This window comes from Arachis duranensis, chromosome 1 (genome assembly GCF_000817695.3).
Source record: "Arachis duranensis cultivar V14167 chromosome 1, aradu.V14167.gnm2.J7QH, whole genome shotgun sequence".
In the NCBI taxonomy this organism is placed as follows: domain Eukaryota; kingdom Viridiplantae; phylum Streptophyta; class Magnoliopsida; order Fabales; family Fabaceae; genus Arachis; species Arachis duranensis.
In genome coordinates, this window is record NC_029772.3 from 70745278 (window position 1) to 70761624 (window position 16347).

The 16347-nt window shown below is 34.7% G+C and overlaps 2 protein-coding genes across 2 annotated transcripts; one reads left to right on the forward strand and one right to left on the reverse strand.

The window, feature by feature from the left end:
* The first annotated feature begins 10622 nt into the window (after nt 1-10622).
* Nucleotides 10623-13602, forward strand: LOC107494021 (probable apyrase 7). Its single transcript, XM_021142300.2, has 2 exons — nt 10623-12061; nt 12497-13602. The coding sequence occupies exons 1-2, from the start codon at nt 10921-10923 to the stop codon at nt 13045-13047; spliced, it is 1692 nt and encodes a 563-aa protein (XP_020997959.1). The 5' UTR covers nt 10623-10920; the 3' UTR covers nt 13048-13602.
* Nucleotides 13603-14001: 399 nt separating this feature from the next.
* LOC107494034 (uncharacterized) lies at nt 14002-15287 on the reverse strand. Its single transcript, XM_016115069.3, has 2 exons — nt 14925-15287; nt 14002-14573 (listed from the first exon to the last, which is right to left on the reverse strand). The coding sequence occupies exons 1-2, from the start codon at nt 15137-15139 to the stop codon at nt 14129-14131; spliced, it is 660 nt and encodes a 219-aa protein (XP_015970555.1). The 5' UTR covers nt 15140-15287; the 3' UTR covers nt 14002-14128.
* Between the last annotated feature and the right edge of the window lie 1060 nt (nt 15288-16347).

Genomic DNA, 16347 nt, shown 5'->3' on the forward strand with positions numbered 1-16347 from the left:
TTAATGTAAATCATGTCTAATATATAAAATATTAGCCTATTCTTTTATTGAATTGCAAAATTAAATGAGTTAGCACCTCCCCCTTGATTTAATTTAATGATAATGTTATATATTCGAGTCATTTTAATAATTAAGTTTAACTAAGTCGATTTAATAATTTAAGAATTGATAATTGAAAATTTTAAATAAAAAAAAAAAAGAAAATAAACATAAAAGAAGTTAATTAAATTTAATTAAAAAAATAATACATTCATCTAATATTTTTTTAATTTAATCAGTATTTTTCTCAGCATATTTTATTCAGATCTTAATTAACTTGGTTCTTGAACCATTAATCAATTATTTCATCTTAACAAAGTAAAGTACTAAGGCATGGCAATGCCATATATAATGCTTATCTATTAAATCTCTAAATTTTATAATGATATTTTACGATACAAATCAACATCCCATTAAAATGTCGTATGAGAATTTGTAAAAATAAATAAAAAAATAATTTAATTCAGGCTTATAAAATTCAGATTATAAAACTCAAAAATCAACCAATAAGCTACTTTTCTTTTATTTTTGACTTATAAAAAGTTATATTAATAGTGTTTGGTACAATTTTTTAGATAAATTTTTAATTTTTCAAAAGGTTATTTAAGAGCTTTTGAAGAAGTTAAAAAATGTGACTTCTTCTATTTTCAAAAGCTATTTTATCACTTCTATTTAATTCACAACTTTAAAACAAGGACTTCTATAATAACTTTTTCGAAAAAGCTCTGCATACAAGTGATTAGGGCTTGTAACCATTACAAGTCAATTAACCCCTAACCCCCCAAAACGCGCTGCAAGTGCTACGTCCCTTACACGCGCTATATAAAGATCCCGTGTATATATAACTACCAAATTTAAAAAATTTGTTTCCTTCTTCGTTCTCATTCTTTCCAAATTTGCTCGTTCTTCTTCTCACGCGTCTTCCCCTGCTTTTTCGATCGTTCTTTTTCCCTCCTTTCTCACTGGTTTGTTCTTCGTCATTGACGTTAGTTCCTCTCTCTGTAACTCCAGCTTTGTTTTCTTTTTGATTTTCTGGTTTCTGAAATCAAAGTTTGAACTCATTTTTGAAGATAATGGATGATTCAACCTCGGATTGTCAGCTGAATCAGGGAGAAGTAGATTATGAATTTGAATCTAACGAAGTTCTTGAAGTTTGATTTACATACGATTACTCTGAATTTTGTTGCAGTTATTTGTATAACATTGTGTAGCTGAATAGTTCGTGAACATTGACTGTGAAACTAACGCGTGAACATAAATCTGTGGATTGAATCTAATGAATTAGTTTTGATTAATTATCTGCAATTTATAGCAGACGCTCGGGTGTAGATTAGAATTTTTTTGGGTGTATTTTTGGGAGAAGTGTGGGTGTATTTACAGTTTATGGCTTTTTTTGTTATTTTAGTTGAGTTGTTGTCGTTCGGGTGTATTATATCAGACATGATTGGGTGTATTTTTAGTTTTTGACATGATGTATTCTGCAGCCTCTCTCTGTTGTTGATGACCAGTTTGTTCCCAAGGTCGGAATGACCTTTACCACCCTTGAAGATGCTGGAAAATTTTACAGGAACTACGCCAAGGCTGCAAGGTTTTCTACAAGAGTTTGGAGCACAAATAGGAAGGGAAACGAGATTAAGAATCAATTGATTACATGTAGCAGAGAGGGAAAATAGAAGTCTAAAATATCTCTGACCGAGAAGATGAATCCGACAGCCGGTTTAAACTGTCCTGCAAGAATTTATATACACACATTGAAGGATGTTGGTGCTTGGATCATTTCAAAGGTTGTACTTGATCATTCACACCTCTGCTGTCCAAGTAAAGCAGAGATGCTCAAACAGCACAGGGAACTAAGCATGTCCATTCGTCGTACAATAGAGAATAATGAGGAGGCTGGTATTAGACCAAGCAAAACTTACCAATCATTTGTTGCGGCTGCCGGGGGTCACCGCGAGTTAAATTTTATTGAAAAGGATGTGAGGAATTACATTACGAGAAAAGTGCGTAATGTTTCTGAACAAGAAGATGCAAAGGAATTTGAGAAATATTTGTTAAGAATGAAAGAGAAGAATCAGAATTTCTTTTTTGAGCTTGAACTCGAGGAGGATCAGTCAATTAAGTTGGCTTGTTTGGCCGATGCAAGAAGTAGAGCTGCCTTTGAGTATTTCGGAGATGTTATTTCATTTGACACCACCTACAATACAAACAGGTAACAAACTGTCCCTGTTTATGATGCTAAATTAATGTATTTTTATGAATCCGCGGCAGAGGTGTATATTGGGTGTTTTGGGTGTATACAAAGCATTTGTTGGTTGTACGTAATGATTTTTCATTCTACACTATGGTAATTTGTTTCAAGTATAATTTGGTTTGTGGTTCTTTTGTCGAGGTGAATCACCACGGTCACTCAACACTTCTTGGATGCTCTTCGATGAAAAACAAAAAAATTGAATCATTCAAATGGTTATTTCAATGTTGGATTCATTGCATGGGAGGAAATGCTCCGAAAGGGTTTCTCACCGATCAATGCACATCAATGAAAAGGGCTTTAGAGGCCTGTATGCCAACAACAATTCACCGTTGCTGTATTTGGCACATCATGAAGAAGATTCCAAGCAAATTAAAAGGGTACAAGGGACATGTAGAAATTGAACAAGAAATGAGCCAAGTTGTTTGGAACTCTCATAGTAAAGACTCATTTGATAGGAATTGAAATGATTTTCTGCTGAATTTTGGTCTTGTGGACAACAAGTGGCTTTCAGGTAATGTTTCTTTAAAATCTGCAGCAGAGGTGTAATTTTAATTTCTTTCGGGTGTATTTATAGTCTGTGTTTGGGTGTATTCTGCATATCTCTATGAAGACCGTCATATATGAGTTCCAATCTATCTGGATCACCACTTCTGGGCAGGGATGAGAAGCACACAAAGGAGCAAGAGCATGCATTCATTTTTTAACAAGTTTATTACCCGGAACAACTCACTTATTTAATTTGTCAAACAATACGATAATTGCCTCAGAAGCAGGGAGCAAGCAGAGAGAGAATCAGATGCTGCAGATTTTCATACGGTGATACCGTGTGCAACTAAATCCACCACTGAAGCTCAGTTTCAAGATGTGTGCACTCATCAAAAGTTTAGGGAAGTCTAAGCACAATTCAGAGGAAAGGCGAATTGCATCACTAGATTAATGAATTCTGCTCTAGGCTATTCAGTATACGAAGTTGGAGAAGAAGTTTCCAGCTCAATATTCAACAATTTTGTGGTTACTTATGACTCAGTAGCAGCCGAGGTAAAATGTCAATGCTTATTACTCGAGTCAAGAGGGATATTGTGCCGTCACGCACTAAGCGTGTTAAGCTTTGAACAAGTAACCCAAGTGTCACCTAGATATATACTGGAACGATGGAGCAAGAAGGTAAAGAGGCGACACACACACATCAAGAGCAGCCACGACGAGCTATTGTTGGAGCCAAGAAGCAAGAGGTTTAACGAATTGGTTTTTCATTTGTAAAATATTTGCGAATTTGCATCAGAATCAGAGGAGCTGACTGCAATTCTGTACCGTGCGTACGATACCGTCATAGTTGAGATGGAAGAATTGAAAGCCAAAAGGAAGGGGACATCTTCTTTATCTCACGAAGACGCCAACTTGGAATCCGTTAACAAGCTTCAAAGCCCTCCAAGTATTCGAACAAGAGGACGTCTAAAAAATAGGCTAGGTTCAAAGTTGGACAAACAGATTGCAAATGCCTCAAAGAAGAAGAAAATGAAAGCTTTAAACGAGGTAAAAGTGATATTTCTTAAATATGTGGTAATTGAGTTTAATTTTGTCGTTAATAGTTTAGGTAATATGTGAGTTTGTTATATTCAGTTAAACCTCTTTGATGCTGGATCAATGGTGCATTCAAATTCTAGCCAATATCAAGGACGTGTTATGAATTATCAATTCAGGGTACCAGCAGTAGCGGATATCTCTTTGGGTGTATAGTTACAGAATATGGGTGTAAAATCGCTGTTCTTTTGGGTGTATTTTCTGAATTTTCTTGTGTTTCACATTTTTCATATATATAAATATATATACTTCATAATCTGCTGTTTATGTTATAAAATATTGTTTGTTTATGTTACTACAATTTAAGGGTTTTAGGGTTTAGGGTTTAGGGTTTTAGGGTTTAGGGTTTAGGATTTTAGGGATTTAGGGTTTTATGTTTTAGGTTTTTAAGGATTTAGGGTTTTAGGATTTAGGGTTTTAGGGTTTAGGGTTTATGGTTTATGGGTTAGATTTTTAGGGTTTAGGGTTTAAGATTTTGGGTTTAGGGTTTTAAGGGTAAAGCATCAGGGTATAGTAGTTTGTGTGTATATTCAACTCCCTTGGTTGTATATTCAACTTTCTTTGGGTGTAAAATTTTATGTTTTGGTTTTATATCTCGTTATATGTTTTCTTTCCTACTTTACCACCTGTAATACAGAGCTTTTGAATACAGTACAGACAGTTTAACAGCAGAGATAGTTTAACTATGGAAAATAATTTCATTCAATAGAAGTTGATTATAAATGCAAATTTTTACAGCATGTGTTCTATTTACAAGTCTAAATATCATTAGAATCTATCTGGTAATATGGACTCAATAACAATGATGATGCCTTGGACAGTCTTATTGCATAACTTCCTCTAATGGCTTCAGCTTTGTTTTGATTCATTTCATGGAATAGAATCCGGAAAGCATATTCTACTCTAAAGTGGTCCACTTCGTCCTACAGTTAAAAGGAATATTGTGTTTAATGAACGATGTTAATTGAGTAAAGTATTACAGAGTTATTTAGTTTTAAACACATTTACCTGGGTCCAGTTGTCCCACTCATACTTCAACCTTTTAATGTTTTCGGGCTGAATTATCTCAAGCCACTTCATTACGTAAATAGCACAGTCATAGCTGAAAACTAAGAAAATAAATTACAAATTACATATAGGAAAGTTTAATTTTCAGAGTTAAAGATTTATACCTTGTCTTTTGGCCTGAGATGTTAAGGTATGGCGGTTCAATTTTCTTGTCCTTGTCCCTTGTCTTCAGAGGTGGCCCTCCAACATATACTCTAATTCGTGAAATTACATATCCCTTAAAACATAAAACAAATTAGTAATACATGGATAAATTAAATAAAGGAAGACACCCAAAGGAGCACAAACTTAAACCTTATTTTGAACAGAAATACACCCAAATATTAAAATACAAAACACAGAACCAACTTACAATGAATGTATTTAGGGCTGTTCTCTTATCGGACGGAGATTTCGTGTGATATGGGTTGACTATATAAAATTTTCGCTTTCTTGTATCAGCCAACCATAACCACCAATGGTCCAAATGGCAAACAGGTGCAAAAATCTGAAATATGTTCCGATTGAACACTGTTTTAATTTATTTGGCACATAAGTAAAAAATGGTAATAAGAAGTTTTTGAAATGAAAACTTACATAACGATGTGATGCTACTTTTTTAAGGTCCAAGAAGGGTATAAACATTGGATAGTCTTCCACCCTGAATGGCCTATTGGTTTTAGCGTTTAAGAATACCCCTTTTGGATGATTTACAATGGCCATGTTCTGCAAAAATTGTGAACACCCAAATGAATACCAAAAATACACCCAAACGAATGCAAAAAATAAACCCAAATGAATACACAACTTACACCCAATTGAACACAAAAAATACACCCAAATGAACACATAAAATACACGCAATGTAAGGAAGAAAATACACCCTAAGGAATGCAGAAAATACACCCAAAATTTGTGTAACCAACCCTTACCACAATATTAGGGGGAGACAATATACTTCTTCTTGAAACCTTTTAATCTTTTGCTGGTTTAGGATGAGGCACATGGCAGAGACAATCTAGAAAAAGATGCCAAAATCAATTTACATCGATCAGCATTGCAGTTAATTTTGGTGATAAAAATATTTATGTTATTGTAATATTACCTCAGCTTCTATATGCATTTCAACTGCGAGTGATGCAAGGTGGACTTTTGACAAAATGTATTTACCTTGGGCTTGGAGTGTGCACACGGTGTCAAACTCATTAGTTAGTCCATTTGCATATCTTTTCACTCGTATGGCCCAAAGGTAGCATTTCTCTTTCATGTCAAAAGTAAGTTCATTCGTCCTCGCAGGAGTTTCAAACTTCTCAAAATTCTCTGCGCCACTCTCCATTGGAATCTGCGGACTTTTTTCTTTTGTTGTCACCCCATCACTTGCAATTTTGTGTACCAGATCCCCTAATTGTTCTAGCAGTTTTAGGGTTTCTAGAGTTTTTTCCCTCCCTCCTTCTTGCGTTGACACTCCCTCATGTGTTGGTGCTTCTTCTTGGCTTGAATTAGTCAAGCCAAGGCTGAATGATGACAACGAATCTGCTTTAGGAACATACGATGCTGTCCATGCCATCATCATCAGCGCAGCAGCGTCTTCTGGGACTGGATTACTGCGTGATCATGTATAACGTATTATAAGAATAAGAATATACGGATGATAACCAAACATTGATTTTACTCTGATGAACTTACATGTTAGATGGAGTTGGGGGAAGCGTGGGTGTGCTTTCTACAAGTTGTTGGGGTGTTCAGGAGTGCTGCACGGTACATAAAATTAATCATGATGTAAAAAAACTAGTCCTGGATCAATCGTGAAAATATACACCCCAACAGGAGCAATATACACCCAAACTATAACCAAATATACACCCAACATTATTTATTATCTTTTTGTAGTTCCTTCAATTTGTAGCAGAGAGGTTGGTTCATTTTCTGTCTCAGGTGTTTGTTCATTTTTTGGCATAGAGGTTGTTTGGGACAGTAGTAGACAAATTTGAATCGGAACTCTAAATAAGAAGAAAAATAAAAGATTAAAAATGCCTTTGAAAATAAAAAGGTTATAAGGTTAAAATATTTTTGAAAAATTCACATTGCAAGCCTTTCATATTGTGTCTCTTCCCTCACAACCATCATATTCTCTTCAAATAGACTCTACCTAAAATACACCCTAAGAAAGTCAATAATACACCCGAACAATTCAAAAGAAAGACAAGCTTTATTTTTTGAGAACTTACATACTTGCAGTTTTTGCTTTTTTTTTCCTGCCTTTCTTTTTCTCGAATAAAACAATAAAGGGCTTTTTTTCTAAAAAAAATATATACAGAATTAGAAGTAGAAGGTAATAAAAGAATAAAAGCAACGGTTGCTCTCTGTCGGTTTGTTTATGCTACTTTGTTTTGTGTGTCCTTGAGAGGAAGGATCATCACTTCCCAAGTTTACATCCAGTATTCTAAACATAATAGAGTACATGTTATTCACAAAAAATACAATACTGTTAAATCATGATAATAAGATTTTATCAAATAAAGCTTCTTACATTTCAAATGAGACATAGTGACCTTCCGTCGATCGCAGGTCAGCTTCCTTTTTCCTGCGAAACAAGAAACAATTATTAGCAAAGTAAACACACTAAAATCTGAAATATACACCCCAACAAGACATACCCCTCTGCAGTAGATTTTTCATTGTTTTTCCTTAAGAATTCATCTAAATCTTCAGTTCCAATTTTAGATCTGACAGTACATGCATAAAAGAACATGTTAACAAATATAATTTTGATGATAGACGGTAATATAGCTTACAAAGTATTGTACCCATAATAGGATTGAGCTTGCTCAGGAGATGAATCCTCAACAACAATCTTTTTCTTTTTGGATTGTGTCCTGGGGGAAAAAAAGTATGAATCAGAAATACAAAATTAATTTGATCACAAAATACTATCCAAAGAAGTGCTTACTTTTTTGGTGTTCTCTGAGTTTTTTCTTTGTTTTTTGTTTCTCCACTGGTGATGATTCTTCACTTCTATAAGTTAATAAGAGACACTCTGTTAATACATGCAATCTTGATAATAAACCCAAAGAAAAAGAGTAATAATTTCATAACCTTACTCATCAGTTGATTCAGATTCTGAATCAGAATCCTCCTGAATCTTCTTTTTTTTTGGACTCCATTTTGAAAGACAAACAATCATTATTTAAAAATATTCTAAAAGGGATAAAATACACCCAAATGAATACACAAAATACACCCAAATGAATGCACAAAATACACCCAAAACAAAATACACCCAAATGGAGAAACAAAATACATGCAAGTATGTTACTTATTTTTTGGCTTTTCGGGTGGGTTGTTTTCTTGTTGAATCCTCTGAGTCTTCTTCAATCTCAGACTCAGTGGTAGAATGGTCACTTTCAGTTGTTTCAACCTCAAATGATGATGTTGAACTTTCCTTCCTTTTTTTTGGTTTCTTTTTTTTTTCTTTTTTCTTTATTTCTTTCATTTTTTCCTTTGTGTTGGCCATCTTTACAATCTCCTGAAACATTAGAAATTTTAGTTAGCAATATTCAAGTAAATAAAATATACCCAATATATTTTTTCACTTACCATATGATCCTCCATTTCTGCCCTCATTCTTTCAACCAACTGCTCCTTAGTCCAGTTGGCAATCCAGGGTTCTGGAGGTCTTTTTGCCCTCTTTTTGTCTTTATTTTTTTACAGATGAAAGTAAATTATCATCAGGGCAAACAGGCAGCCGTCAATTGCCTTTTTCTTTTTCAGATTGTAATCTGTTATGCCCTTGATGATAAAATTTAAAACATGTGCTCCCCAGTTCCGCTCTGTTATTGTGTCCATCTTGAAAATTGGGGCCAGGTGCATAGGTGAGATTTTGTTTATTGTCGTTGGTAACAGGAACGCCATCTGTATATAGAGGATGAAAATCCTCTTGAACATGAGGCGGTCCTGTTCATTATCAACGATAATAGCCATCATCTCATCTGTCAGATTTTTGAGCGTCTTACCCTGAAATCTTCTAAAAATTTGTTTGTCATCTTTAGAAAGATCCTTATAATTCACTTTCTGAGGAAATAGATCTCATACAAAAAGGAAAACAACATAGTATGAAAATAAGTTCAAATACACCCAAGCATCAATTGAAATACAACTGAATATGGCTCATATACACCTATAATTTTTAGCAAGTTACCTGATGCATTGATGCCAAGCGCATCCCCTATTGCTTTTTATCTTACTTTAAATGAATCGTAGCCAGTTTTCAGTCTGTTTTCCCCTAATTTGAAGGAGTTAGCCAACTCCCTTAATATTTGGTGATGCACCCTTAGCGGCGGGATGTGCATCAGGCCACCAAATCCCAAATTCCTAACAATCGTTTTCTTCTCCTCGCTCATGTTTCTGAATTTCTCACTTAACAAATGTGTTGCACACTTAAGGTCTTTGGTTTGCTGTAAACAAAGTAAAATTATAGTCAGATATATTTCTATTATATAAACTGATTTCATCGAAGACATATATTTGTTACATTTTTTCCAACTTGGTTTCTGTCTGCCATTTTTTCTGAAATGAAAAATACACCCATAGATATCAGTAAGATACACCCATAGATATGATTCAGATACACCCATAGATATGAGTCAGATACACCCATAGATATCATTCAGATATCACTCAAACATGCATTAATATACAAGGTCAAGCAACATTAAAAGGTCAAGTAATATACACCAATGGACAAGCAAATATTAGAACAGTTACAACTGTTGACTATATTACAGTATATCAGTTCAGAAATATACACCCAACAAATTATGCCATATACACCCAAAAAATTACTCCATATACACCCACCAAATTACGTAATATACTCCAAAAAATCAGTTACGAGAAGAACTAGAACAACAAGAACAGTAACACCTAGAACAACTAAGAAGAACAGTATAACCTAGAACCAAGAATAACAGTAAAACCTAGAACAAGTAGAACATTAAAAACTATAAAATGAGACCTAGAACAAGAAGAACAGTAAAACCTAGAAGAACGTAGAAGAACAGTAAAACTTAGTTCTTCGATTTCGAAATATGAAAAATATACAAGATGAGTAAAATAGTAACGTAACTTGCCTTGAGTATTATAACTTCATTTTTTCTAGAGATTGTTGATGGAGAGTTGTAATCTTCATGACGAGTCCTATCTCCGTAGTTTGGAATGTTGCTCGAAAATGGACGGTTTGTGTTTTCTTCGAAGGGCTTGGAGAAGTGGAAGAGTGCGCCATTAAGGAGCGCTATTCGCGAAGAGCAACCATTGAGTGGGGCGCGTGTAATTTACGCTCCATTCAAAGTGAGTGAGTGCGCGTGTGAATGAAGTATGCGTTGGGAACTTGTAAAACTTGCAGGGCCTTTTTGCTTATATGTGTAGCAGGCCCGTAATTTTTTAAAAACAAAATAACTTATTTAAAAATTATTATTAATAAAAGTCCTTATATTTTAAGCTCTTTTTTCAAAAGAACTTATTTAAGAAGTTTAGCCAAACTGACCCTAAATGAATATTCTTTTATCTCATTTTTTATTATTTTGCATGATAATATAATATTTCTAATAGCGAAAGCTTGATGAAGGATGACTTCAATATTTAGTAAGTTAGAATGATAATATAATATTTATTATTTCTAATTGGGCCCTTTTTCTTTCTTTCGTTTGTTTTTTTAAAACTTAAATTGCCCCAAAAAGATTAACCGAAAAGAACTAAGTTTGCAGAGAACTCAGATCTGAAATTTCAATAGCAACACCGTTCAAAGATAATTGCGGATCAAAAATCAAAGTACCAGGTTCGTCAATCCTTTTTTCTATATTTTCATTACTAGGCTTCCAAGCTACAAGTGAATTCATCATAGTTGGAGCTGAAACTCTGATTTATTACGTAACTAAGGACTAATAATACATGAAAGAAATAACGGGTTTGGTATTAGATTTTTCTTTTTTTGTTCCCTTATTCTAATGGAATTCCCCAAATCCCCTTCCAAAGACAAACGATTCGTCAATCGCAAATGGATTTTGAGAATCCTTGCAGCAATTTTGGTCACTCTGCTGTTGTTACTGGGTTTTCATTTGGAGTCAGATTATGGTAGAAATGGTCACTTCAATGCGGCATCGTATTACACTGTTGTTGTGGATTGTGGAAGCACTGGTACACGGGTGAACGTGTATGAGTGGAAGATTGGGGTTATAAGCAATGGTAGCTTGCCAATTCTGCTGAATTCTTATCCTGATAACAGTTCAACAACAAAGAACTCACTCTGGAAGAGTTCTTGTCAGTATCACTGTATGCAAACTGAACCCGGGTTGGACAAGTTTGTGAATGATTCTTCGGAAGTGAGGAATTCTTTGGAACCATTGATTGCTTGGGCAGAGAATGTGGTCCCACGCGAAATGCATAGGGAAACACCTGTTTTTGTTCTGGCCACTGCTGGTCTGAGGAGGCTTCCGGGAAGTGATGCCATGCGAGTTTTGGAAGATGTTGAGGTAGTTGTGAAAGGTCATTCATTTATGTGTAGGAAGAGTTGGATAAGGGTTTTGAGTGGGAGGGAAGAAGCTTATTATGGTTGGGTGGCTTTGAATTACAAGATGGGAAGATTTGGTGGTTATCATGGTGATCGTACTTTTGGGCTTCTTGATTTGGGTGGCTCGTCGTTGCAGATTGTGGTAGAGGTAGACAATGGTGCTGGAGATGATTCTCATGTTATGACATCAAGGATTAGTTCAATTGAGCATAATATTGTGGCATACTCGTTGCCTGCATTTGGTTTAAATGAAGCGTTTGAAAGGACAGTTCTTATGCTCAGAAATAGTCAAATTGCAGAAGGAATTGGAAGTGTCTCTATTATCAGACATCCTTGTTTGATGTCTACTTTTGCACAAAATTATACCTGCAATTCTTGCTCTGCATTTGACGCCACATATCAGAAAAATCATAGCCAACCCAATGAAACGAAACCTCGGTCTTTACGACTTATTGGAGATCCTGATTGGGAGCAATGCAAGGAAATAGCTATTGCTGCTTCAATGAACTCAAGCAATACTAAAGTTCCACATCCAAATGCTGGCAAAGACTGCGAAGCAAGTTCATTTTCTCATATTGGTAAGTTTATATAGTTTGAATTTATGCACTCCTAAGTTGTTTCGGGATGATGAAATTTTTCTCATAGCTCTTTAACTCTTTATACATTATATGTTAATTAAAAGTTGCAAAACTCATTTTGGCTAAGCAAATTCTTTATCAGAGTTCATCACCGGCATAAGTAAGAAATTTACCATTGGGTTTTTGTCTCAATTTGTCACCCCTTTACCAGAATTATCGACAGAAAAGATCACATTAAAAAAGAAAAGAAGCAACAGTGAAATCGAATACTACATACACAAATTTGATACCAAAATGGTTTACTTCTCAAGTGTTGATAACGTGAAAATGCATTACTTTTCATGATTAGCGTGTAGTCTACCCCCTATTGTCATTGTAGGGATCCCCATTGGCCCACCCACCAGAAGGCAATATGCTTCATTTTGCACCTTACAGGCATCAGTCTACCTAATTTAACAGCTATTGCACACCCAATCAAGCGCTTTCATGCTTTGTCTGGTTTCTTTTTTGTCTACAACAAGCTTAATTTGAGCCCAAGAGCCAACCTAACAATGGTTTGGGAGTCAGGCAAACAGATATGTTCAAATTTATGGGATAGCTTGAGCAGTATTTCTGATAATTCAAATTACATGGGACAATTTTGTTTCCAGGTGGCTTATATGGCATCTTTGATCGACTATGGAATGTGTCTTGGTGATGTTGAAGTGGTGTTTGGTCCAGGTGATGTTTCCTGGACGTTAGGAGCTGCAATGGTTGAAGGTAAATTTCTCTGGTTAAATTCAACAAACCGCAAAGCAGAGACTATCATCTCAACCTTAAAGAATGTCAAGGTCGTTTCTTCTCCAACTTTGCTCTTTGCTGTACTTGTATTTGTTTTATTGATTGTTAATTGTAGCCAAATCAAGCTACCAATGCCAAGCAGGAGGGCTTCTGCTTCTGGCTTATCGTTGCCAACATATACTCATATAAGACGGCGTTCTTTTTAGCTATTAATTCAGTGTTCTTGATCATTCTGACCTTTGCATAACTTCATTTTAATAAGACATGATACTAAGTGGTTTGAAACTTGGTGCTTATTTAATTGGGTCATCAAAAATTTAAAACCACACACCTAGAGGAAAGTGGCTTTCATACCAAGCTTTTGATGCCAATTGGCAAACGTTAATGAAAGATAGTAGGAAAAACTCTCACGTATTCATTGCTGATTCTTCAATTGATATATTGATATATAAGAATGATATTTGTACACCTAAAGTTATGCTATTCATGTATTTGGCGATATCTGAGATTAAGTCCGTGTGGCTTGTGAATTTGAAACTAAAGCTGGTCATAGACTCGTAGTAGCTATTCTTTAAAAATGATTGAGTACTTGTGCAATCTTGACGTGTAATATTGCTGGTAATTTAGCCTGCTTGTAAAGGTTATTGTTTGAAAATCAATCAAACATGTGATTCATTCGTTATCTTCTTAATTTTTCATGGGTCTGCTGGTGGATCCCGTGACGCCGGAGCTTTCACTGGCTAAGGACAATTTTGTACCGGTATTTTCCACTTTACAGAAGTTAAGTTTTATTAGCTTTAAAGCAACGTTATGTCTAAAACATAGACGTAGAATTGTAGAAACTCGCCTAAGCTTTGTGAAAAGTTGATTGTTGTGAAAGACATTTCATTTGGTTATTAAAAAGTAGGTAGATAAACTTCTCCTTTTTGCGGTACTTGATTGTTGTAATCCATAGTTTGTGGAGCGCGGATCGCCCCTTACTACTTGAAATAGAAATTCGTACTTTTCTTTCCATACCATTTTCTACCATCCAAATCCTATATGTAGAATTTGACTAATAAAATAATTATTTTTTCGCATTCTAAAAGGAAAAACAAATGCACAAACTATAGACCACATGAAGGAGGCAGTTGCAGTTGCAAAAGGGAAAAAGAAAAATATTTTTCAAGTGAGTCTGATCTCTTTTAATATAAAGTTATTAACATATAGTCATATACAAATGCTATTACAGAATATTATGATTGACAACATTTGCATCCATATACTAGATGATCAACAACAATTCCTTCAATATGCTGCAACACCAACTGATTTACAACCCAAATCAGGGGCATCAATGTCGACCCAAACCTCATTCCGGCGCTTAATGATCTTAAAAGGAGCATCATACTGAGCAATGGAGTAAGAACTCCTGGCAGAAGTTGAGTCAGCCCAAGGGGACCTGCTGAGGCTGGTGGCAAGCTTTTGAGCTTCTTTGACAACCCTATCATCCTTGGCAAAACCAGAGAACTCTCTGACCGCAATGCAGTGGCTGGCGAATTTGTGGGGCTTGATGTTGAGTTCTGGCAATGGGAGTGGTGGGGTGGCTTGGAACTTGACAGGCAAGTAAAGACTAACATAATACCCTTGTGATTCGAGGGGTCCAGCTCCGGGGACCATTGTTGTCAGCACCGGAGCAGTCATGGGAATTCGAGAGAAGTTAAGGTTGGCACCTTGTATGAATTGAAACAACCTACAAAGGTTCAAAACAAACAACTGCTGTATTTGAACACCTAAAAGAATACGTCTATGGACATAATCATAATAATAAAATGGTTAAGAATAACAAAGCTACTAAATTTTTTACATTGTCCAATGTATTAAGACAAACTTCTTGGTTTTAATCCTTGACAATAAGTAAATTTAACAAAACCAACAGAAAAGCACGGCCTTGAATCTTGATGACCCAAACTAAATAAATTTCAACAATCTTCAGCCTTGACGCTATAATTTTGGCAGCAATGGTTCCTAAATTCTACTAACCCATTCTAGGATATTGAATTGAATCTTGGTGTGGATAGAAAGTAATAAATAGGTAGCGTACCTGTGGAAACCGTTCCAGGTGGCTTTCTGGAAGGAAAGTTGAAGAAGAGCAGGAGCGGACATCCAAACAGAGTGTCGATAGAGCCTGATCTCGAATTCCGACTCCTTATGGACTAGCGTGTACTCCGGTGATTCGATCGCACTACAAAATGTCACCAAAAGCAGCAAGTTGACCACAAACACCGCCGCTGTCTTCTTCATCGCCATCATCTCCATTCCCCCTCGGCCTTCGCTCAACCTATCTTATGTGCCACGTTGTTGCTATTTTATTTTATTTTATTATTATTTTACCCGTGTTCGCTCGTTTCGCTCTTTGTTTTTGCTGTTCAGACGAAAGGCAGTTTAATTATAGGATTGGAGAAGGTTTGGAGAAGGCAAAAACAGTTCGAATATACCAACTACTTATACCGTGACAAACTTTTGTTAGGTACTGAAATGATTTTTTCCCTGATAAATAAAACTATAATTAATCTCTACATACAGATCATTTAACCAATCAAGGAAGAAAAAATATAGAAAATACAGCACTAAAGAAAATAGTTTTGTATATTTGCAGCAGATTTTCAGTATAAAACTAAGACATCTTTGTGTATTATTAAAAATTTTCGGTATATTTGTACTGATAAATTATACATATTTCAAAAGTCTTCATCTTCTTCCTCATCATTTTCTGCTGCTTCTTCTTTTTCTTTTATTTCATCAGCATCATCATCTTCTTTTTTTTTTCTATTAATTTTTTTCTTCCTATTTTACCTTTTCAAGTTTTTTTTTTTTGTTTTACTCTCTTAATAAGAATAAAAATAAAAAAATCAAATAAAGAAGGAGAAGAAACACATAATGCTGTAAAATTACTTAAAAGAGGATGAATATACATTCATTCAACTAAAAGAAAAGAAAGAAATAAGAAAAAAACTAAGATATTTATGTATATTTTTAAGAATTTTCGGTGTATTTGTACTGATAAATTCTCCATAATTCAAAACTCTTCCTCTTCCTCCTTCTCATCTTCTGCTTCTTCTGCTTCTTCTTCTTTTTCAGCATCATCATCATCATCAACTTCATTTTTTTCTTATTCATCTTTTCCTTCTTGTTTTACCTTTTTAAGTTTCTTCTTATTTTATTTTCTTAACAAGAAAAAAAAATCAAATAAAGAAAAAGAAGAAACACATAATACTACAAAATTATGATGAACTTATATTCATTCAACTAAGAAAAAAAGAAATAAGGAAATAAAAGAATAAAAAATGCAACATTAAAGAAAATATTGTTGTGCATTTGTAGCAAATTTCAGTATAAAACTAAGATGTTTATGTGTATTGTTAAGAATTTTGGGTGTATTTGTATGGATAAATTTTGTATAATTTAAAACTATTCCTCTTCCTTCTTCTCATCTTCTACTATTTCTTCTTTTTCATCTTATTATA